Source organism: Podarcis tiliguerta (genome assembly GCF_965153285.1).
Source record: "Podarcis tiliguerta genome assembly, chromosome: 10".
Lineage (NCBI taxonomy): Eukaryota > Metazoa > Chordata > Lepidosauria > Squamata > Lacertidae > Podarcis > Podarcis tiliguerta.
In genome coordinates this window covers 61,559,150-61,584,706 of record NC_139543.1, presented here as the reverse complement: position 1 = coordinate 61,584,706, position 25,557 = coordinate 61,559,150, and the positions used below count along the sequence as shown (strand labels likewise).

General features: G+C 44.4%; 1 protein-coding gene across 17 annotated transcripts in view; it reads right to left on the bottom strand.

Moving 5' to 3' along the window:
• The window catches only part of SOX5 (SRY-box transcription factor 5), a 1,214,093-nt gene that overhangs the window by 771,950 nt on the left and 416,586 nt on the right, over positions 1–25,557 (bottom strand). For 13 of the 17 annotated variants that reach the window (XR_014502612.1, XM_083402002.1, XM_083402006.1 and 10 more), the window contains one exon: positions 8,959–9,190. Coding sequence is in view for 16 of the 17 variants with exons in the window: in XM_083401999.1 (XP_083258125.1) it covers positions 8,959–9,190 (232 nt within the window). In the remaining variant the exon portion in view is untranslated. The remainder of the gene's footprint in view (positions 1–8,958; positions 9,191–25,557) is intronic. The other 4 variants (XM_083401991.1, XM_083401996.1, XM_083401989.1 and 1 more) reach the window with 1 other exon arrangement.

Below are 25,557 nucleotides of genomic sequence, written 5' to 3'. Positions count from 1 at the left end.
TACATCTCTTCAAATCCTTAGCGGATGGCTGAGGATAAAACGCACACACCGCAACCTACCGAAAGGTAAACAATTGAAACGACACGCACTGGGCCAACGCTAGATTTGCTCACAGACAGGCTGCACGTTTGGATTAAACACAGATCAGGAAGTAAGCTGGAATTAAAGCAAGAGTGCTGACGGAGTGATTTAAGTATGACAGCTTCATTTAGAGTCCAACTCTTTCTGCCTGGATATCTATATGCACACGGACATGAAGGCATATTGGATACTGACAAAGACATATCTGATGTTGGAGCCTGTGCTACAAAACCTGCCAGCTTGCTTCCCAATGAATGTTGGGAAGGCAACCTAGGGAGTTGCCTTAGTCAGACCACTGGGTACACCTAGCTCATTTGGTTGACTGGCAGCAGCTCTCCAGGATTTTGGACAGGGGACATTCCCACTCCTACCAGAAGATGCTGGGAACAGAAAATGGGACCTTCTAAGTGCAAAATGGACACTGTACCATTAGATCTAGCTTCAAGGGCCTTCTGGTGAGTCCCTTGCTGCAAGAAGTAAGATTAGAGGGAACCAGACAGAGGGCCTTCTCGATAGTGGCACCCTCCCTGTGGAACGCCCTTTCATTGGATGTCCAGGAGATAAGTAACTATACAACCTTTAGAAGACACCTGAAGACAGCCCTGTATAGGGAAGTTTTTAAATGCCTAATGTTTTGTTTTGTTTTGTTTCTCTATATGCTGGAAGCCACCCAGAGTGGCTGGGGCAACCCAGTCAGATGGGCAGGATCATTATAATAATATCATTAAGCTAGGGCCGAATCACTAAATCCTCAAGGGATATCGAAAGGAACCAACAAAACGAGTAAAGAGGAAGTGATTGATTTAAAGGCACAGGAGCCCTGAGAATAATGGACAGCTCTTTTCTTCACAGTGATGGACATACAACTGCATTTCATCATCGGAGGTGGGGAAGAGTTCGGCCCAAAGCTGGCTGGGATACTCAGGAAACGGTGGGATGCAACAAGCTAGCAACAATGGAAGAGAAGGTTGTCAATGGCTGTTTGCCATGATGGCTAAGCTCTACCTCCATAGTTGGAGACAGCAATACTTCTGAATACCAGTTCCTGGAAACCACAGCAGTGGAAAGTGTTCTTCTGCTTGAATCCTGCTTGCTGGTTCCCCACTGTTGGCTTGATGGACTTGATGGGCCATTGGCCTGATTCAACAGGCTCTGATGTTCTTCAGATCTTAGCAACGCACCCTGGACGTTCTATAAAAAGTGTGTGGACAAAGGATGGCCATTGCAAGTGAACAGGTCTAATGTGGAAGCGCCTCTAAGCAGCTTCATCATCCCAAGCATTTCGATGTACCTAGATTGTAGATCTGGATGTCCCCACCCTTTTTGCACACAATGCACCATCATTATATTTCAAAAGGTGTGATTAATAATTAAGAGGATTATGATGTTGAATAATCAAAAGGATATCATGTCGCCGAAGCAAAAGAAACAATTACCGGATGCAAAGCATTTTTTTTTTAATTGGCCCTTGTTCCAAATCAACGGCAAGCGTTCGCTGTGACTTTCGCCTCTATCCTATCTGCAGCTTGCAAACAGATAATCCTGTTTCCAGAGCTCTTCCCCCCCCCCGGCCCCCCCGCTTCTCCTTCTCCCCATAGGGCTGGTTTGAGTTTTTCAAAGCGCCGGGAAGGGACGCTGTAGAAAACACCCTCCCTCCCACATATAATGATAGCATTGTTTGGGGATCTGTGGCAAAGTCATCCCCAGTTAATTTAGACACAAACTCGAGTCAATTGCTTTATCTTGTGATGTGAGCTTCACAGGGTTCCTGGAAGTTGCTGGCCTTACTTAACATGAGGGGATGCCTCAGCTTCTCACATGTAAGCTGAGCTTTATTGGCAACTGGGAACACAGCGCCGAACTTCAGCAGCTCTGTTGTGTAGGGGGAGTTGGGGGGGGTGGACAGAGAGAAAATAGTTCCAAAGGTCTTGTCATTAGTGTCAGAAAGCAGTGGCCAATTTAATGCCTAAAACACTGCGATGGCAATGTAAGTGCTGGCGAACAGGGTGTATCTGTGTATGCAGAATCGGCATGTAGAAAACATGCCAAGACTTTCAAATCTCTCTCTTTTTGTAATTCCAGGTTTTTTTTTGGGGGGGGGAAATAAACCTCGATATGTGAGCTTGCAATCGCACGTGCTAGTTTCTAAAGGGGACCCTGGGAAGGCAGATAAGCCCATAAGAAATTTCCTATTGGGCCTGGTCAGTATCATGTGGGCTTGATGAAGAAGGTCACAGCACTACTACTTTAACCATGAATGACTACAAATGAAGATCCCCCCCCCCCCCGCTGCCGCCAAATCCTGCTGAATGTGAACTGGAATTTAAGGTGCAGTGTAAGTATTGGGGGGAGGAGAGCAGCCCCTTTCAGGGATATTCCAGGCCCCTCCCTGAACGTTCATCTTCCATTAATTTTTTTCTTACACGGGTTTCCACAACTTTTATTATAAAATAGAAAAGTTAAAGTGCTGGATGTAATTGCTCACTAAGAATTGACACAATTGAGAGAAGACCCCATATCCCCTCACAGAGCTACAGTTCCCAGAGTTCCCTGGGAAAAGGGATTGATTGTTGAATAACAGGAAGTCTTATTACACCTACCACTATCCTTAACAAACTACTTCCAATGGGGAAGCCATGGCTTGTTTGCCTGTTACACTGAACACAGGCACAAACTGTCTCTACTCACGTTTGTGTGACGATGTATTTGTACAGCTCTGCTACCGTGTACACAGATTGTACACTCATCCACGGTTACATGTGAATAGGGGTGTTTGCCCATTTCATTCAACAACCTCACAGGGTTGTTGTGGGGGTTACACCTTGAGTTCATTGTACAAAAAATGGGATATAAATGTAATAAATAAAACTAAATAAAAACAATTTCAATTAGTTTTGCCACCTGCTTCGTTGGACATTTGGAATATGGGATTCTTATCTTTTCAAAATTTTAGGAGCGCTATTATTTATGTGGAGTTTGTTGGTGCCATTGACAAATAAATACAAAAGCTTCACGATATGCTTACGACCTCTTCTCTTTTTGTTATATTGCTGTATTTTGTATTTTACTTCTGGGGATTTTTGTTGCTGTTCTAAACCTTTCCTTATCTGAAAATCAACAAAAAAATATTATAAAAAATAGCTGAACTCCATAAACCAGTGAGTAGACACACTTTCACACAAACATTTGCACATGTGTGAAGACAGCTTATATAACTGTTTTCAGTGCAACATGTAAACAAGCCTTATAAGCCTTTAGCTCAGCTATCTGCATGCACAGATACACAGATTGTACGCTTGTTCTATGCAATGTATGAAGGCACCTAACAAGGGCAGTCAAGTACACGAAATGGGGTTGAGGAAACACCCAATGTGATATAATGACAAAGGGAAATGTAGGCTACAGAGGAGGAGTGAGAACCATAGCTGTCAACTTTTTCCTTTTTTTTGAGGGAAATTCTCTTATTCCGAATAGGATTCCTCACAAGAAAAGGGAAAAGTTGACAGCTATGGTGAGAACTTGACAAAGGGCTTCCATTTTCAGTGACCACCTGGCCTTCGCCATAATATCCAGATTCACCCATCAACAAATTGTCTCAGCAGTCTCCTCTCACTTCTGTGAAGGGCAGTCTTTCTCTCTTGGCTCTGTGGCCCATTCAAAATATTTATTGCTGACTTTCACCGGTCTGGAAAAATAAAAGCCACCAGAACGGACTATCTGAATACTCTGGCGGCCTTCAAGGCACAGGTTTCCACCTCGTTGGGTTTGTACACAATGTTTCAGCTGCCCCGAGTGAACCGGGCGTTTGCTCGTATTGACACAAGAGGCTCAAGCACAAATATTTTCTGGTATGAAGTCATTCAATTGTTCCCCCCGCTTAGGTGTGTGCCTGTATGACTGGAAACAATGGGAAACCTACGGTTCCCAGCACATTTATAAAACAACGTGTTTGCTTTTCAGGTGATTATTTTCTGCTTAACTGATTCCAAATGACTCTCTTAAAAAGACGCCAGGGCTTCGCACTGAGTTGCTCCTAAACAAGAGGTTGCCAACCAGCCCCACCCTGGCTCACCAATGCAGTTGCACCCCCCCCCCCCGTGGACTCTGAACTTCTCAGTCACCCCTAATATCACACCGCAGGGTAGCCTAAGGCAACTAAGTTCACTGTCATTTGTGTGCCCTGCCCCCTGCTTTTTGTTTTGCAATTTTAAAAATGCCAGTAAACGACTTGCATAATAATAATCGCCTGCCTTTGTTTTCATTTTTGATTGCAAACTCGCAACTGCGAACTCACAAATGCCCTCGAGGGTCATTTAGTCCAACCCCCAACCATGCAGGCATCTCAACTAAAGCATCCATGACAGATGGCCACCCAACCTCTGCTTAAAAACCTCCAAGGAAGGAGAGAGCCTTGGGAGACGCCCAGTGATGTTGAGTGTTGACTCCAGTCCCGATCTCCACTCCACGTTTTCCTCTCTCAGCCTAACCCACCTCACAGGGTTGTCACGTGGATAAAATAAGGAAAGGTGGGATATAAATGCAATAAACCGATGTATGGGAAGCCTTGCCTAAAACTGAAATGCTAGCTATGAAGGTGTATTACATTATTTTTGCTGCTGCTGCTGCTTGATGCATCACGGACTGCTTTGTTTATTCCGCCCCGGGGGTTATTTTGTAAGACAATGTGCGTGTATACACTGAAAGGCAGAAATATCAAACGTCAGTTTGCAAGCCTGGAAATTATATGTATGGAAACAGCTTTCAAGTGCTACTTTGGTGATGACATTTAGTGCAACAGTGTTTTCAACAATATAATTCCATCATAAGATAAATATCAATTTAGCATGGAAAAAAGACATTGAAGGAAGACAATTGCAAACTTTCATCGCCATTATTTGCTTCATTTTAACTGAACTGGCCTTGTTCGGGGAAGCTGGCCCGCCTCTTACGGAAACAACAGCGTGGAGTTTAAACTGCGAAATTGTGCGTGTATTGTGTGTCTGCAGAAGTGCATAATTACGCTACGTACTAACTATGCCTTATTGCCATGCTGCACATATGGCATCTAAGCAAGCTCTATCTGAATCTTTGCAAATCTATTCGCCATGCGATTTGAGCGGAGCACATTCCACATCGTTCAAAAGTAATTACACTTTTGTCTCCAGTGTAGGAGACGGCTTTCCCCCAAACAATGAAAATTCTCATTATTGGAGCTGGCACAATAACTACACTGGTGTTCACAACACTCTGCATTGTCCCATCACAATTAAAAGGGGGGAACCTATCCGAAGCTAGATGTACAAAAGGTACGCTTGCAAAACTACATTCCTCCTCCAGAACTGTTCTCTATTTCTTTTTTTATTAAAAAAAAAAAAAGCAAAGCTCTGTGGATCACGCAGATTACTAATAGAACAGAGAGGAGGCTGACACACTGAACTGAGAACCAGGACATCACCATTGCCACCAACAGCACACAGACCCATTGGGATCTTTCCGCTTCCATTTGCTTGCAAAACAGGTTTCATCCCTCTCTTAGCATTATCTGCAATATGGGGATAAAACCCCCAGACCTCCCTTACAAGGCTGTGGTAAGGAATTGGGGGGGGGGGGGAGAGGAGACTTCTTAAAATCTAGATTCATGGCACTCCTCCGAGGAGCTCAAGGTGGTATACATGGAGCTCCCTCTGCACATTTTATCTCCGCAATAACCCTACGAGGCAGGATAGGCTGGGAAAAGATACGTAGAATGGCTAGCTGGATGGGTCTTTTAGTGCAGAGCTTTGTGGTTCACAGGATATTTGAACCTCAGCCTCCCAAACCCTAGTCTGACATTGTAGCCACTGTGGAACCATTCAGGCAGTTTACCAGCCATTAATACTATTTTAGAGGGTTGGGCTAGATGACCCTGGGGTACCTTCCCACTCTACAATTCTATGATTCTACCCCATACAAATGAGTACTTTGAGGATTGAACAGAGAGGAGTCACCAGAAAGGGAGGAAAACACACACCTTGGACAAGTTGATTCCATCGAGTCCCCCTATCTTTGCTTCCATCTTTCAAAAAAGCTTAACCAAAGCTTATTTTTTTATGATTGTAAGTTGTTTTAAACTGCTTTTCATATTATGTTATATTGTTGTAACCCACCCTGAGAACTTAGGGCGAAGGGTGGGCAATAAATAAATAAAGAGGACAAATCTAAATCCCACTTTATCCGTTCTGTACTCCCCACAACCACACTTTTTCCGTCTTCTGGTGTTACCACTGGGGTGTGTGTGTGTGTCTGTGTGTGTGTGTGTTTTCCAGGAACCAATATGTATCTTGACTCCCAAAATGTAAGCTAGTAATGTACATACAGTGGGACCTTGGTTTAAGTACTTAATTCATTCCGGAGGTCCGTTCTTAACCTGAAACTGTTCTTAACCTGAAGCACCACTTTAGCTAATGGGGCCTCCCGTTGCCGCCGTGCCTCCGCTGCACGATTTCTGTTCTCATCCTGAAGCAAAGTTCTTAACCTGAGGTACTATTTCTGGGTTAGTGGAGTGTGTAACCTGAAGCGTATGTAACCTGAAGCCTATGTAACCCGAGGTACCACTGTACAAGGATATTGCATCTAGGTTTTCTCTTTCGTTCTCTTTGCTTCTGTGTGTCCTTCCTCATTCTAAGATACACACACACAGGCTCTCTTCCTCACACACCCATAGCCACCTACCAGGTTATTCTTTGCAAAAGAATAACCAAGAAATAAAATTATCAACCCTCCATGTTTTGAAAAATAAAATAAGCAACAGAGTTTTCTGCTTTTTGAAAAGCTAAAGAAAGATCAGCGACCCTGCATGAGTTTGGAAAGGCTTGAAAAAGAATAGATGAAAGGGGTTAATACCAGGGCCTATGCATAACCCCCTGGTCCAATTCAGTGCCCAATACCATGCTTTGGCATGGCCCTGATCCAACCTGGAATGATCCAGGACTGCTTCAACCAGGATCTGGGTCTGAAACTGAATTGGGGTCCTTGCACTGTATTAATTAGGGTTTCACTGATGTTCTTAGCTATGGTTTTATGGACCTTTTGTTGAACTTATCCTTATATATTGCACTCTGCCTTGCTGTATTTTTTTAAATTAAAGTGTGGATTATAAATTTGAAAAAACAGATGAAATAAAATAGAATAAAACCCTGATTGAACATGGTGCCTATAGCCTAAATGTCAATGGATGGAACCAATGGATTCAACTTACAAGAAAGGAGATTACGACTAAACACTAGGAAGAACTTCCTGACACCCCCCAGGATGTTGTGATGGCCACCGACTTGGGTGGCTTTAGAAGAGGAGTAGTCAAATTCATGGAGCATTAGCAGAATGGCTATGTTCTGCCTCTGCTGTCAGGCAGTATCACTGAATACCAGTTGCTGCTAATCACAAGTGGGGAGAGTGTTGCTGTACTCAAGTCCTGCTTTCAGGCTTCCCATCGATATCTGGTTGACTAGTCATGAGAATCTGCAATCCAGCGTGGAAAGACGTCTGCCCCCATAAGAAACTGCTGTACACCAAATCAGATAATTTGCCGATCTATCTCACTATTGTTGACACTGACTAGAGGCAGATGTCTGTGGTTTCAGGCAGGGTTCTCTCCCAGCTCTACCTAGAGGTGTCACAGACTAAACCAGGGAACCTTCCTCATGGAAGGTTGACCAAGCCATGGTCAATCTGGGCACTACTTATTTGAAGCTAGAAGTAGAACCAGCAACAGAATGTTGGCCTGTTCAGGATTCCAGCCAGCCAGTCATGCCCTTTCACAGGATACTCTGTTCCAGTCCCCTTCCCCACTCCATCCTTCCCCCCTCTTGCCCAACAGCCAGCCAGCCAGCACTGCTTACTGAATGACTGTTCTGTCCTTATTGGGATTTTTGTCCCACCTCCCTATAAGGCTGTCACTCTGAAAATCATGTGGAGTTCTGGAAACTATGAGGTTCCTCTGGAAGACCACTGGAAACTCCCCTCTTTTGTGTGGATGCTGACATTTTGGCTACATCATGATCCACATTCGGACAATGAGCTTGCTATGAGAAGCGCAAGAATCAGCTGCACTTCTACATGCTTGCAGAGAAATCTCATGCTAATGCGCAAATTGTGTCCATATCTGGGTGCTCCCAGGTGCCTCTGGCCGGTGTGCTCCTGATTCACACACCACATCTATTTGGGCAGGCAAGCCAACCTCAAGATTCCAGCATTGCAGAGGGTTGGACTAGATGACTCTTGGGGTCCCTTTTCTGTGATTCTATGTGGATTGTGAACCTCTTTGTGCCTCCTGTAATTCCCCCTCATCCCTGCGAAGTTACCCTCCAACCACTCCTGTCCCACAAAATATCCTCCCTAAATCCATAGATCGGTGTAGCTCTCTTATCTCTGCCCTACTAGGAAATCTGAAGATGTAGGGAGGAGGAAGTGTGGGGCAGCCACGAGGAGAATGCATGAGGGAGAATGAAAGGGGTTCACAATGCACATTAAGCCGAGCTATGGGTGGGTCCTTCATTCTGCAACCCCACTGGGGAGAAGGGAGGCGATTTCTTTTTCACTATATCATTTGACTGATCTGAGGATTTCAACAACTGCTTCCCAACTTGCCGAGGCCCTCAGCAGAGAGCTGGGGGCTGGAGAGAGGTGGTGCTTTTGGTCCTTGATGAAACAACGCTCTGTTGGAAGAAGGGGGCGCCAGGAAGAAAAGTGGTCCGGCTAGGTCAAAGTTTTCCCATTATTGTGATGTGTTCCGTACATGTGATGGCAAAGCCGCGCACCGTACAAAAGGAGAGGTCTTTAGATGCCAAGCTATTGTGGAGGCAAAAGCGAAAGCACAATAGGAGCCCGGAGGAGACCTACCATTGTGTTTTGCTGAGAGGTGGGAGTTCTGTGGCCGCAAGGCTCCTGCGTCAGCAGAGAAACCGGCTGAAATTCCTCAGAATGAGGCTTGTTGGGATAACTCACATGCAAAGGAAGGTGAAAGGCTTGGAGCCCGTCACTCTCCTCTTCTTCCACTTTCTGTCTGCCTGTCACCATGGCTACCTCTCCATCTGTTTCCCCATACGGAGAGGCTGGTCGCTTGGAAGACATCCTACAAGGAACAAAAGAGGGGGAAATAATGAAACCTCCACATAAATCCTTAATGCCGTCATTGTGTGGTGAGGGGCCATTGTAACAGAAATGCCTTTTTTGTGCTGGCGCAGAGCAGGAAACCATCCAAATACCACTGCAAAGCACACACAATCGGGAACAACGGCCAAGCAGGTAGCAGCAGAATAGCGCCTGTTTGTTGTGAGAATAATACGCTAATATAGCACTCTCTTGTATGCTGGGTTCTTAAACACAGTCACAAGGGGAGGGGGAAATTACCTAAGAGCACAACATAATGAAATGCAATTCCACTTTATTTTATTTTTATATAGTCAGAGGGGGACTTGATTCTCTCTCTCTCTCTCTCTCTCTCTCTCTCTCTCTCTCTCTCTTAAAAAAACACCACATTTTCGAAGAGTTTGCAAAAGGCAGAACATCTGTCCAGTGTACATGGCTGTTGACTTGCTCCTCTCACTCACTCTCTCTCTCTCACACACACACACCATATTTTCTGTATTGAAAGGGGGGACCATAATGTTGTGAAGCTCAAACTTTTGTGCTGCTGAAAGTTAGGAGTTGTGTTAGCGGCCATTGTGTGCATCTGTATTTGTGTGTTTAAGCCACCAACTGGAACAGTAAAGGCTGGTCCACACATGGATAAGAGTAGAATCAAGTGAGAGTAAGATCAAGTGATGACTTGCTTGTGAGTATCTGCAAGTCATCATTCAGTGTCAACTTTTAATGCATGAGTCTGAGATGCCCAAAGCGTTGAGTGATCAAATGGACACCAGCCTATTCAAACGCTTGTACAAAGCCCTGTACAACTTGGGACTGGGATACCTTTTAAAAAAACGCACCTCAGCCCTTATATACCCAATTGATCACTGTGTTGCACATGAGAGGGCTTCCTGCAGATACCATCCTATCTAGAGGTCTGTTCTGCAGGATGTTGAAATAAAGTCTTTTGTGTGGTGGCCCCTAATAATTTCGAATACAGATCAGATGAACACCATTTCTACTGAGTTATCAGCATCTGTTGGATACTTTCTTCTTTCAACAAGCCTTCTAAGTGGAGAATTTAAAAAAAAACAGATGGCATGTTTTTGGATTTCAAATTGTTTTTATATATGCAGTTCTTTGAATTGCTCTTATGTGTATAATGGGTTTTTTTGTTTTTAAAAAATGCAGGTTGTGTTGACTGCTTTTATATATGCACTTGTTTTGTATACAGTATATTAAATAAATAAATATGGTGATGATGTCAGCTTGATCAAGGGTGCTGCTTGTGTCAGTGCAAAGCTGAAACACCACTAACCAATTCGGTAAGAGCGCTGTGGCTCAGGACCCTCGGTCCAACGGGACCATAGGTGACAAGGTATGTTAAAATGGTTGGTTATATGGATTCTGGCTAAGCAGAGTAAACTTAACACCTAAAATTATTTCCTGCTGTCTCACCATTCAGATCCTCAAACATGAATTACAAGGACAATCTAGCTTCAGGACTTCATAGGGCAAAATAAGGGCTCGTCAACTTCAGACCCTCCAAGTGTCCCTATTTTCCAGGGACAGTTTTGAATTTACAGACACCATCCTGATTTCTGATTTGATCCAGGAATGTCCCACTTTTCCTTAGAATGTCCTTATTTCCATTAGAAAGACGTTGGAGGGTATAGAGTTATGTCACCCCCAAGCCAAGGAGATAAGTAACTATAGAACCTTTAGAACACCTCTGAAGGCAGCCCTCTGTAGGGAAGTTTTTAATTGTTTAATGTTCTCTTACGTTTCTATATATGTTGGAAGCCACCCAAAGAGGCTGGGGCAACCCAGTGAAATGGGTGGTGTAAAAATAATAAAAGTAGTAGTAACACCCCTATTTTCATCAGAAAAATGTTGGAGGGTGTGTAAACTTTTGCCAGACTTTCCCAGTCCATGTCTGAGTTCTCTCCCCCCCCCCCCCCGGCTGCTTTCCTCAGGAAAACCTATAAAGCTAAATGGGAACAAATAGCAATTCAGGTTTTCCGTGGAATCCCATTTGCACCAATTCAGTGGTAAAAAATAGGTTTTCCTAGGGAACGTGCTGGAGCAAAAAAGAACTAGCTTGGACATGGACCTAGAAAGCCCAGATCTTTAAGCCCCTTGAAGGGAAATGAGACAGATGGGATAGATAGACAGACAGACATATATAGATAGATAGCTAAATGGGCAGACCTATATAAAAGGATGTCACATAGAGGAGGGACAAAGGTTGTTTTCTGCTGCTCCAGAGAAGCGGACACGGAGCAATGGATCCAAACTACAAGAAAGAAGATTCCACCTAAACATTAGGAAGAACTTCCTGACAGTAAGAGCTGTTCGACAGTGGAATTTGCTGCCAAGGAGTGTGGTGGAGTCTCCTTCTTTGGAGGTCTTTAAGCAGAGGCTTGACAACCATATGTCAGGAGTGCTCTGATGGTGTTTCCTGCTTGGCAGGGGGTTGGACTCGATGGCCCTTGTGGTCTCTTCCAACTCTATGATTCTATGAAGGTTAAAATCCTTGCTGCTTAAAACTGGGCTAAATTAGCTGGTTTAAGTGAAGCAACTTTGGAGCAAGTGGCCTGAAGGATATATATACACAGGTGCTCCTGAATGCATAATGTCCAGGCACCATTTCTTGGGCAAGTAAGAAAAACAAAAGAAAACCCAGCATTCACAACATTCCAGTAACAGCATTGCTGATTTTCTTTTTCACAGTTGGAAAAGGTCCATTTCAAAAGCCACTTGAACCACAGAGGGTGTTGCGGGGACAGAAGGGTGCTGTGATCTTGAGAATGTCCATAGAATTTGGCACAGTGAACATGAAATAGCACTCAACTGGGCCAGGCAGCAAGCAGCACCTTTAAACAGCCTTTAATAAGGGCTTATTTCACTCCTAATGACCTGGTTTGAAAAGCCATTCTCCCCCTCAAAACTGTGAGACTTAATAATAATAAAAAATACATTTTATGACTGATCCCTTCTCTCAGGAATACTTGAGAAGTTTGGTTTCTGTGAATTTCAGTGAAAACTGACTGGATCGGCAGATCAGCACCAAATATCTTTGGGATTTTGCACTTCCCTGAATTTTGTGATATGGTTCTTGGTTCAAAAAGATACCGAAAATGTAAATGGGTATTTTAGCATAAAATATGTTCTAGATTGCATGTCGAGGGTCAAAAAGACAAATTCTATTTTGTGATAAAATATGTGTTTAAATATGAATGTTCCTATAGCATTTTTTAAAAAGTACAAAATTGTTAAGGGCTAGAAGCAGACAGATCCATCCATCCCTATCTTTAACTATGCATGCTCATCATCTGTTGCTTAAAACAGGAAGGGGAACTTTTTGCTACCCATCCATTGCTAGACTCCAGCTCCCATCAGTCTAAGCCTGCATGGCCAATGGTCACAGATGACAGGAGCTGGAAGGACACAAGTTGCCCATCTCTGGTCTACAAGGAGAAAATAGTTTGGAGATCTGCTAAGTTTGTGGCAAACCTTGTCTTTTCAGGTGGAACAGAGGATAAAAGCATATTCTAGTCATTTTAACATGGTGCCATGAGTTTGGATTTGATATTCCGCTTTATCACTACCCGAAGGAGTCTCAAAGCGGCTAACATTCTCCTTTCCCTTCCTCCCCCACAACAGATACTCTGTGAGGTGAGTGGGGCTGAGAGACTTCAGAGAAGTGTGACTGGCCCAAAGTCACCCAGCAGCTGCATGTGGAGGAGCGGGGAAGCGAACCCGGTTCCCCAGATTACAAGACTACCGCTCTTAACCACTACACCACACTGGCTCTCATTCAATGCCATGAATGTACAATGCATTTTATGGAGTAATTTTTAAAAATATCTATTTGTACAAATGCCCCAGCACCAGAGAGCTACTGCCTAATGCCCAAACATTTAACAAAATTTAGGAAAAAGCAGAATTCACCATGAATCCAACCAGTTACTTTCTAATTCTCCAATAAATAAATAGACCTGGCATCTACTTCGAAGTCAAATGCTATCAGCAAATGCCTTCAGCACAATTTACGTGAAGAAGCCTATCAATGCTGACACTAGCTTTATTCTTGTGCTATTGTCACACCTTTGTTCACCACTGTTCTGCTTAAATAATAGGTTTTTCAACTAAAGCTTTAGTGGGAATTCTTCTAGGACCATCACACAGACATCTTAAAGGTAAAGATAAAGGGACCTCTGACCGTTAGGTCTAGTCACGGACAACTCTGGGGTTGCGACACTCATCTTGCTTTATTGGCTGAGGTAGCCGGCATACAGCTTCCGGGTCATGTGGCCAGCATGACTAAGCTGCTTCTGGTGAACCAGAGCAGCACACGGAAATGCCATTTACTTTCCCGCTGGAGCAGTACCTATTTATCTACTTGCACTTGACGTGCTTTCAAACTGCTAGGTTGGCAGGAGCAGGGACCAAGCAACCCATCACAGGGATTCGAACCACCAACCTACTGATCAGCAAGCCCTAGGCTCTGTGATTTAGACCACAGCGCCACTCACATCCCATCTTGCTATGGGACAAATACAAGTTTCCTCAGAGGTTTATGACTCCAAGGCAACTACATGCATGTGCCTTTCAAGGAATGGCTATGCACACCCTGTTCTAATGAAACAAAGGAGGGGAAATGGAAAACCAGGGCAGGGATGGGATTGGGTGTTTGGAACCATGAGCAGGAGCCCTCCAAACTGGCAGCATTTTGTTGCAGTTCTACCTTTACATTAACAAGATAATAATGTGCTTAATTTGTAACCCACTAAGCTGAATGCCCCCCTTCATGGATCACAGCCTTGTTGTGGCGAAGGGGCTTGAATAACTCCAGGAAGCTATGAGCTATGCCGTGCAGGGCCACCCAAGATGGACAGGTCATAGCCAAGAGTTTAGACTAAATGTGATCCACCTGGAGAAGGAACTGGCAAACCACTCCAGTATTTTGCCAAGAAAACTCCATGGACATGAAAAAAGGAGAAACTTTGAGAAGAAAGTGAGAGTTTCCAAGGCATGCTCTGGTTCATGGGGTCACGGAGAGTCGAAGATGACGAAGATGACTAAACAACAAAGCTGAACCCAGGTTGGCCACTAGAACTCTAATAAGCCTCAATGCTTTGCCCAGAGGAACACAGGAAGCTTGCCTTATACTGAGTCAAATTCATTGGCCCATGTACCTCAGTTTTGTCTACACTGACTGGCAGTGGCTCTCCAAAGTTTCAGATGAGGAATCTCCCCCAGTCCTGCCTGGAGATCCCGGGGATTCATAGAATCATAGAGTTGGAAGAGACCACAAGGGCCATCGAGTCCAACCCCCTGCCAAGCAGGAAACACCATCAGAGCACTTCTGACTTATGGTTGTCAAGCCTCTGCTTAAAGACCTCCAAAGAAGGAGACTCCACCACACTCCTTGGCAGCAAATTCCACTGTCGAACAGCTCTTACTGTCAGGAAGTTCTTCCTAATGTTTAGGTGGAATCTTCTTTCTTGTAGTTTGGATCCATTGCTCCGTGTCCGCTTCTCTGGAGCAGCAGAAAACAACCTTTCTCCCTGAGATCTTCAACAGGCAAGCATGTTCTACCCCTGAGCAACACCATTCCTCCTTGCAAAAGCAGGGATGCTGTCAAGTATCTGGTTGACCTACACAATCTGTTGAGCTGATTTTATATTGTTGGATCACAAGTTGCCCAAGCCTGAAAGATAATGGACACAATATACCTCAAAGCATTCCTCAGAAAGACCCACGAAGGGAAACCGCTAATGTTCTCCCGTTCATTGCAGTGGATCGTGCCCTTTTGCAAATGCTTTCTAACCGATTTTGATAACCTCCCACTGCTTTGACTTGGCTCGTTCAATGAGGGATGATTCCTTCAGTGGCATCTCAACCCAAAGCAGATACACAAAGCGTCCCACATTCAGAAGGGTGTTGTCATCTTGCACACAGCCTTCTTCAATTCCAACTCAACTGCTTATACCATAAAATTATGAAAGTCTAATCTTGTTACATTCAGCAAAATGCTCCAGAAATACTTCAAGAAATCCACAAAGGCACTTGAGGTGGGGGGGGGGAGAGAGAGAGAACTGGCTTAGCCATGTCTTTAAAAGTGACAAACACCGAAGTGTCAGGAGAAAAAGATATGGGGCTATAAATCGTAACTTGTTGGGGAATTAATTAAAGGATTCATCAATCATTACGCGGCTAACACCACATCTATATGTATATACAGCTGAAATCCCATCAGCTGCCACAACCTTACAGCAATCCACAGGTTCACAACTCCCGAAGTCCTTCTCTTCTGACTATTTATAAATGACTTTGTATAATCTAGCATTAAGACCTGTAATTATAAAACAGCATTAAAAACAGGCCTGCATAGTTATGGATAATTACAGTTGGTACACTTTGGAGCAGAAAATTCCCAACAGAAAAAGAAGGCATTTCCATTCAAACACAGGCTTTGGCTTTTTTGACAGTTCCAAGTCCACAGGATATAACAAGATGCTTTAAACTGCATGTCTCCCCAACCACACACACTTCTTTTTAATGTAACAGACCCCCCCCCCTTCACTCTACTTCTCCATAAGAGCAAAGTTGGTTTCTCACTAAGCCCCATGATGCATGGATAGAGTCAATCAGCCAGCTTTGAGATCAAGGTGAAAACTGGTTGGCTCCAACTTTTCTTTCATATGATTTAAGCTCGGTCACTACTCTATTTCTACAAAGGTCTTGCCTTCCTTATACATTTTCATAATATTAGAACTCAAGATTCATCCAATACAGCAAATCAGTCAAAGGTCCTAGGGTACAAGAACAAAGGTATCTGCCTTATGCCCAGTCTACCTAGCTCAATATTGTCTACACAGAATACCAGTTGCTCAAAATGTGCGTAGGTCCTCAGACATCTGGTTGGATGCTGTGGGAACAGGATGCTGGACTAAATGGACCATTGGCCTGATCCACCAGGTTCTTCCTATGTTCTTAACACTGACTTACAGTAGCTTTCTAGGGTTTCAGACAATGTCATAACCAACCCTTCTAAGAAATGCTGGAGATTGAAACTAGGACCTTTCTGCAAGCAAAACAGGCACTCTACCAATGAGAGATGTCTTCAATTGATTTGACCAACCTCCTTTAAAGCCCTCTGGCAGCGAGTTCCACAATTCCATTTTGGGACCTTCTGCATGCAAAGCGGATGCTCTACTAATGAACCACAGCTGTTCCCTGAGATTCATCTTAAGGCACATGAGGCCACTGTCTTGCTGGAAGTCAGCAAGTCTGGGACTGGTCAGTGCCTGGATGAGAGACCACATGCACAGTGTCTGGGGTTCCATCAAGGAAACTATGGGAAGGAGGAGCACCTGGGTGGAAAAGACATGCTCTCTGTCTCTACAGTTAGGCATAGGAAGTTGATGCATGTTGGCACCTAGATCACTCGATCACTCAACACCGGATGACTTTGAAGACTTAATGAACTTTACTAGCATCTACATAGGTAATAGCAAAAAACTGAAAAACTTCTGACTGCTTAACCTTGGTGTACTAGCATCAGGGGGACGCTGGTGGCGCTGTGGGTAAAAGCCTCAGTGCCTAGGGCTTGCCGATCAAAAGGTCGGCGGTTCGAATCCCCGCGGTGGGGTACGCTCCCGTTGTTCAGTCCCAGCGCCTGCCAACCTAGCAGTTCGAAAGCACCCCCGGGTGCAAGTAGATAAATAGGGACCACTTACTAGCGGGAAGGTAAACGGCGTTTCCGTGTGCGGCTCTGGCTCGCCAGAGTCACGCTGGCCATGTGACCTGGAAGTGTCTTCGGACAGCGCTGGCCCCCGGCCTCTTGAGTGAGATGGGCGCACAACCCTAGAGTCTGTCAAGACTGGCCCGTACGGGCAGGGGTACCTTTACCTTTACTACTAGCATCAGGAATTACGGCAAGCGGGATCTGTTCATCCAAGAGTTCTTGCACTCTATGTCAGGACTTCATAATCTACACAAACCAAAAAGAAAGATGACCAGCACCTTTCTAAACCCTTCTTTAGACTGTGGAAGGCAGGCTAAATTATGGATAGCCATGGTCATCAGTCTCGAAGAGTAATGGCCTATCTGTACATTGCAGACATGAGCTGTACAGAACTGAGTTTGCCCAAAGTCTGGGATATGGGGAAGAAAAACCAATATTACTATAGGCCTTAAGACTGCTGCTAAACATTACTGGATAAGCCTCTCAGCAATGGTTTGCTCACTGTTGCTCTTATGGGTTTGTTTTATGTTCATTGTTTATGTAGCGTTTCCTTATGCTATTTATTTATTAATGTGATTTCTTATTAACCATACTGTCCTGGGGTGGGTTGCAACAGCAGAGCGTGCAATAATAAAAAGAGATAAAGCTGTTACAGAACAGCACACATTCAGCAAAAGAGGTAGATCCCTCAAAACAAAATACCTCAACGGTCAAGACCCTGGGGGAAAGGGGACTTTGACTTACACCACAAGCTGTATAATGAAGATTCTAGAGACACCTCTGTGGGGATGGAGTTTCACAATTTAGGGACTGCCCCAGAGAAAACTCTAGCTAGGGGATATCACACTTATCTGAGGGTGACAGAACTACCAAGAGGACCCCTTCAAACGATCTTAACGTCTGAGAAAGTTGGCAGAAATTTTAACAACAACAAGAATAGGTGGGGGGAATGGACCAAGGCCTCAGTCACAGTGGACACTTGAAGCTGATCTAAAAAAAAATAAAAATTGAGACATCAGAGCAGCCTCACCCAACCCTGAGTTCCTAGATATTGTTGGGCTACACCTTCCATCATCCCTTGCCAGCAGGACCAAAGGCCAGGGATGATGGGAGCTGTAGTCCAACAGCTGGGAAAGGCTCATCTAGAGAACAAGCTTCAAGGAAGTCACTAACTCCCCAATGAAAACTTTCCCCCCACTCATACACCTCTTCCACTATGTGTTTCTTTACTGAAAGAGAAACAACCGTAACTTGTTGATCATAAAATTTTAAAAAAAGCCACAAGATGAAATAAATAAAAATGTCTCTCTGCTGTCAATCATCCTGGGACATAATAATCTGTTAATTATTAGTTTCTATGAACACATCAATCACTCACCATTTTTTATATGCATGCATGCTATTTTTCCTCCCCTTTTTTCCCTTTCATGGGCAAAGGGAAACAATAGATTGGTTAACGCATTCCAAGTGAGCAAACTCCGAGCCAACAAGCTCCGTGACAGCAGACACCCTCGACACACCTCTGCGCAACTTAATTTCATGTAAATGCGATCCGGACTCAAGGCTTGGCAAATGAAAAGCAGCATAGACTGTGCTGCGATCTCTTTTGCATATTGGCAAAGGTTGCCAAAACATTGCATGGAAGTCAAGATACGTGCCCAAAGCTCACCAACGTTAAAATGGTGAGAAGCTGCTTTAAATTGGAGCATCATGCCCAGGACTGTCTACACTGAGTGACAGCAGCTGTCCAGGGTTTCAGAAAAGAGCCCTTCCCAGTCCAGCCTGCCGACGGCGGGGATTGAAACTGGGACCCTGAGCATGCAAAGCAGGTGCTCTGCCACTGAGACACAGCCTTTGCCAATGTGAAGAGACTGTAATGACCGCTCCCCGCATAAAACGGGGGGCGCCCTTTGCGTGGACACGCGCAGCCCCTGGCCCCTGTGCGGCTCCATCTGCACAGGCTTGGCTTCGCCTTCCCTCAGGTGGGATACCTGGAGGTCTCCGCCTACCTCAGTCAGTTGTCCAATTCCGCTTGGGGGAAGCGTTGCCAAGGAGACCAGGCCAGGTAGGGGAGGGACTACCTGCCCACACAATAGAGGGAGGATCTTACCTGGGAATCCTCACTTGGCTCCAGAGCTTCTCCCACCTTACCTACCCACCCTCAGTTAAGTCTTATTTTGCAGGTTAACTTTTCTTCACAGGTACGCTGTTAAAGGGCTGGAAAGGAATTCCCCTGCATTGGCAGGTTTCGCCTTTCCTGTAGCAAAACGTCACAACTTTGGTGGTATCAGGCCTTGGGGGGAATCCTTTATCTTCCTCTTTGCAGCGGTGAAACCAGGGTTCCCCGTTAAAGGGGTTTCTGAAGGGAGGCTTTGACCGTACGCCGAGAGGTCGTCATTGCTCTTCCCTGTGGCGGCGGCGTAACGGGGGGGGGGGCATCTCTGCTTGAACATATGTTGTCCAGAGCCGGCCCATCCCCCCCCACACACACACTGGATAACCCTGATGTTCCCTAGGTTCCCGGCTGGGGGCTGGGGAGGGATAACGCCCCATGCCTGAGCCAAGGTCTACCCACATCTGAAATATAATAAACTGTGGCCAATTTAATCCCATAGCACGTTGTCTTGAGTCGTTATTCCACATGGCGGGGTGGGGCACCCAGGATCTGGGGGACTCCGCCTGTCCACGCAAAAACGTACAGCCTTGAAATCTCACTGGTATATGGGTTGATGGATTGTGTGAAGACCAGCTAAGGAAATCTGAGCATGAACCAAGCCAGGCAAAAACTTTTCCTCTGTTTTCCAGGCAAAACTTGAAATTATACTAGCCCTGGCCAATCCAGAGGCTTTGTTTTGTTTATTAACTGCCCCGGCTGATGCTGAACATCGCCTTTTCACCTCTGGGCTTACCCACAGACAACCTTTGCCCCAGACTTTTTAGGCACAGGTCCGCACTTTAAGGCGCCATGTAAAAACACTTATTTGTTTTTTAAAGAATTCTGCCCTGGTGCTTTCCCCTGAAAACTCGCTCTTTAATGCTGAATTGGAACGATCGGCAATTCGGATTTCCTGCAGATTGCTATTTCCTCCGATTTGGCGGTAAATAATGAGTTTTCGCAGGGAAAGTGCCATGTTGTTGTTGTTGTTTTTTAAAAGCACTCGGATTCAACACTTGAAAGTGCTGACCTGTGCCTAGAAACAGGGTACAAAAGGAAGTCTGGATGAGGCCTTGATCACAAACAGCTGCATTTGGCCAAGGAGGAAGCCAGGAAAGATACTTATTTTTTTCTTGCAGTATTTCAACTAAGAGAGTGATAGAGATGTATGGTTATTCTGAGTTGGTTAGAGCGAAAACGCCAAGGTTGCAGGTTCAATCCCCATATGGGACAGCTGCACATTCTGGGGGGTTGGACTAGATGATCCTCAGGGTCCCTTCCAAATCTATAGTATTGCCCTGGAAGAAGGTACACTTTTGCCTAAATACATTGCTACAATACTTTTTTTTTGGGGGGGGGGTTTCCTCTCTTCTTTTAGATCTCTTTCGTTTTGTTGCTTCCATTGGCCGGATGTTCAACACTGAGGATGGAAGGGCTCCCAGACACTCTATATGAATCCCAGCCAATCAGGAGGCACTGGGAGCCAAATAGAGCAGAGAAAATTAAACCAAGGACATTATTTACTGGGATCACTTATTGTCTAGGCCTCCAGACAGAAAGGGCCTTTGAATAAGCTCAATAGAGATTCCATACCTTGCTATACTGTATAGAAAAAGGAAAGGCTCACATAACAGAATAAAATTGCAGTTTTCAAAGTCAAACTAGTGCTAGCTAAATAGCCAAAAGTGGCTGTCAAGGAAGCAGTCATTAGACGTTTGTTAGCCAAAAAGAAGTCAGTTTCCCCTGAAAACGGGAGGTAATTAGAAAAATAATTCCTTAAAGGATGAACGATCCATTTCCTCCTTAAAGTAATCTATAAAATTAACAGTCAGACAGTGGGGCAGTGCTGAAACAAATTTGCCTCTCAAAAGTCTACTAAAAATTCTCCATAATGAAGTTTGATTCTGAATATCCTCCAGATATTCTCATCATACTCAAACATTTGCCAAATATTAATTGCATATTTGACATCCAATGATATTTAATGTCAGCACTTGATATGTGACACTTCATGTTTGACAGTATTTGAAAGTTGACAAGAAATACCATTTAATATTTGACAGATGTTGGTAGCCAACATGCCAACATGGTATTTGGCATGGTTTAAAGGCACATTATGCAGTAACTACCTGGAAATCCTACATATGCTGCGTTGATTGAAATAAAGAGAAATAAATGTAGTTAAGAAATAATGGGTGGTGTCTAACGCTACTGTTCCACTAGCACAAGATACTCTTCTTCCTTACAATCTCCCACATATGCCCCCAAATCAGTTCTGGAGAGTTGGGGACCCCAGAGCAGATTTTGGGAATATGCAGGGGGAAGAGAACAGACAGACATGCTGCTGCAGCAGTGGAAGTCTGCTAGTCCTGCTTTGGATACAACCAAATGAATTGCATATCTGATGACTGACATGCAACAGCATTTGATAATTTATTTATTTAAAAGATATATAGCCCACACTTCATATAGGTGGCAGGGTGAGGTTCAGCATAAAATAGACTGCCAACATATTGATAAATAATGATAAAACAACTGCATCCAAAACAGAACAGATACTAGTATTTTGAATGCAACACCATGTGACAGATGACATGCAATGGTACTTAGTATTTGGTATACCGACAGTTTATGAGGCGTACTGTTTAATGACTAGAAAAACAAGAGTGGTCAAATTAACCCAAAGCAACCACTGAGGTAAATCTTCCCATTTAAGATGCAATTATTATTATTGTTGTTGTTATCACAGTGGTACCTCGGGTTAAGAACTTAATTCATTCTGGAGGTCCGTTCTTAACCTGAAACTGTTCTTAACCTAAGGGACTACTTTAGCTAATGGGGCCTCCCCCTGCTGCCGTGCCACCACCGCATGATTTCTGTTCTCATCCTGAGGTAAAATTCTTAACCTGAGGTACTACTTCTGGGCTAGCGGAGTCTGTAACCTGAAGTGTTTGTAACCTGAGGTGTTTGTAACCCGAGGTTCCACTGTATCATTATCATCATCATTGAAATTTGAGTGGCGAATTTAGACATGTTGGCACAGGACAATTTTTCTTTGCGCTCCCTCACAGCCGAGCCATCTAGCAACCATTTCAAAGAGGAAAAGTTCAAGGAACGAGCTTTCAAGGAACCAACAGAAACTGGGCACCTGCTTACCTCCATTTGGGCAAGCATTTCGATGCCAGGGACAGGCAAAGGGTTTCAGCTCCCAATGTATTTCCACCGTGGCTCTGCACACTGACAACAGCTACCTCTAATCCAGCTCCCACCTGCCCGTGTCAAGACCTAACAGGCAGAGGAGTGGAGACCGAGGCACGGGACTGTGGCCCCAGCCCCAGGGAACATTCCGGCATGAGGCTGCCATGTCAAACACAATGGGCTTCTATCAGCACAAATTTGGAAACGGCAGGACACGGCCATTGTTTACGTTCAGAGAAGGCCCAGCCTGATCGGTGACTTCTCTCATGCAGAAAGCCTCTGCTTGGTTGGGCTTGAATTAAACCTGCAAGGGCATTTATTTGCTAAAAAACTCCTGTGCCTGTGCCATTTTTTTTTTTTAAGCTGACTGAATTTATCCTGCTAGAACTACTCCAAGGAATTTACTTCACTTTTTTAGCTACAAGGGAACTCTTCACAGGTAGTGTTTGGTATTATTATCATCATCAATTTCCCCTTGAAAGAGAAGGAAAATGTTTGGCACTGACAGAGGGCGAATATATATACAGTGGTACCTCAGGTTACATACGCTTCAGGTTACATACGATTCAGGTTACACACTCCGCTAACCCAGAAATAGTGTTTCATGTTAAGAACTTTGCTTCAAGATGAGAACAGAAATCGTGCTCCGGCAGTGCGGTGGCAGCTGGAGGCCCCATTAGCTAAAGTGGTGCTTCAGGTTAAGAACAGTTTCAGGCTAAGAACGGACCTCCGGAACGAATTAAGTACTTAACCCGAGGTACCACTGTATATTTACATTATTGAAAACTAGCTTATGATATATTACACACCTCCTGAGTGACACAATGGGTCAGTGAATCTGGTTATTAACTGGAAGGTTGGGGGTTGGAGCCCACCCAGGGATGGCTGTGGGCAGGATTCCTGCATTGCAGTGGGTTGGACTAGATGACCCTCAGGGTCCCTTCCAACTCTACAGTTCTATGATTCTGCTAGAGCACTAAAGATAAAAGGTAGTTAGCCCATAAGGAAAGAGATAGAATCCATATTAGGACAACACCTCTAACTGGGCCAATCCCAATGTCCCAAAACAGTGGGAGAGTTTTGAGTGCACTGCAACTTATACCTAAAAGAAAAAGGAATAATTATTGTCCCTTGCCCTCTTTCTCTGTTATCATACATATATTTCCTATTTTCCATTAGAAGGAGAGCCATAGTTCCATAACAGAGCATCTGATTTCCATGCAGGCCTTTGGTTCAATTCCCACTGCCAATCAGCATAGACAATACTGAGAGAGATCAACCAATGGTCTGACTCAATATAAAAGCAGCTTCCTACTTCACCACCACCACCCGTTTTCTTTCTCCTTATACTTTCTTTCTCATATCTTAAAGGTGGGGAACCTTTTGGGCTCCACTCCACAAACCAACTTTGACAGGGGGGCAGGACAATCACATGATGTCACCACAAGATTGGCAGATGGGTTGCCCCACCCACCTGTCAAAATCACGTTTCCCAAGTGCCTGACAGCCAGCTGAACAAAAACGCAGGCAAGGCGGGGTTAAATCCTATCCACCCGCAATCAGCTGACCTCATGAGTGACATCAACAGACATATCTCATTCTTTCTCATGCATTACAGATATACTTCATACAGCATGAGTAGTCAGAGTCATTCCTAGCTTTCGGCCATGCTGACTGCTGTTGATGGACCAGAGTTCCAGTCAAGAGGGTACCATGTTGACTAACAAAATGAATTCCAGTAAGGACAAATATAAGACTCTGCATAGCTCAGGCTCTTAATCTCGAGGTTGTGAATTTGAGTCCCATGTTGGGCGAAAGATTCCTGCATTGCACCTGGTTGGACTAGATGACCCTCGTGATCCCTTCCAACTGTAGGATCCCATGATCTATGATCTACACTTAGGCAGGACGAACCATCTTCCTGTGAAAAGGATCTAGGAGTCTTGATGGACCACAAGATTAGCATGAGTCAATAGTGTGATGCAGCAGCAAAAAAGGCTAATGCTATTCGCCCCAGCTCCTCCCAATGTTGTGACATCTCATGCATGCGACGCCAAAGGTGATTTTTTAAAAACACCCCTTCACAAAAGCATATGAGGGCTATGAAAGCAAAAAATTCAAAACCAATATTCATAGTAGACCTGAAAACTTGGGGAATATGGGGCAGCCATTAGATCCTAAACAGCTGCCGTATTGCGCAAGAGAAGGCAATCCTTTAGCAGAAGAAACACCTGGAAATTCATCCAGCAGTTGTGTTGCTTTGAAATAGAGCAGGCTCACTGTTGGCACTGGGTGCAAAAATGGTAGGAGGGGCAGTGTAGAAACGAGGTGCATTTCAGATTTCTCATTTCTGTGTTAATTTGCAGAAATATTTTTACATTTCGGCAGGCAACCATTTTCTAAATGAAAAAATTAAACCTTATTCCTGCAAAATGTGTTACAACTGAATCACCATGTATGTGTCTTATTTAAGGGGAGAAAATTGAGTGCTGGGGGAGGGAGGGCAGGGGGGAACCAACTTCTGACTGAGCCTGACTTTTGAGAAAATAAATCAACTCCTGAATACAACAATTTATTCCGCCTCTCCCTGCTAACGTTCCAGCTACTACGGGCTGCAAATCCCTCTCCCCATATTAACAATAACACCCATAAATGTTTATAGCTGTAAATTGCAGCAAGAGCGGATCGTGTCTAAATTGCGGCAAAAAAAGAAAAAGGGGAAAAAAAACTTTTCACCACAGAGAGATGTTCGTGGGTTTTTCTTTTCTTTCCCCCCACAACTTACTTCCATGCCTTATTGCGTGTACAGCCTTCTCCTCTGTAAATAAAGTGTTTAGGAGAGCAGTGATTTCAACTCCCGTTAACAATATCACAGCAATAATTCCTTCCAAACAGAAGCTCTGATTCTGGCGCAACAAGCCATTTGGAGTCTACCCCTGGTGCCAACCAGCTACAATGCACCGCTCCCTTAGTGCGCTCTGTTTTTAAGCTCCGCAAAATCAATAACATAATGCACTCACTTTCGTCAAAAACAGTTCCTCGCCTTTCCTTTCACTCCCTTCCTACATCCACAGCCCCCCCCTTCCAAAAAACAACAACAACAGTACAGACACACAACTTTTTTGCTATTATTTTGAAAGTGATGCCTCTTCTTTCCTCTGTAGGTTGGGTGTTGATGGGAAAGAGCCCAATTTAAATATCTTGAAACGGTTCTGAATTCTGAATCTCCCTCGCTACATTCCCCCCCACGAAATTTCACGAC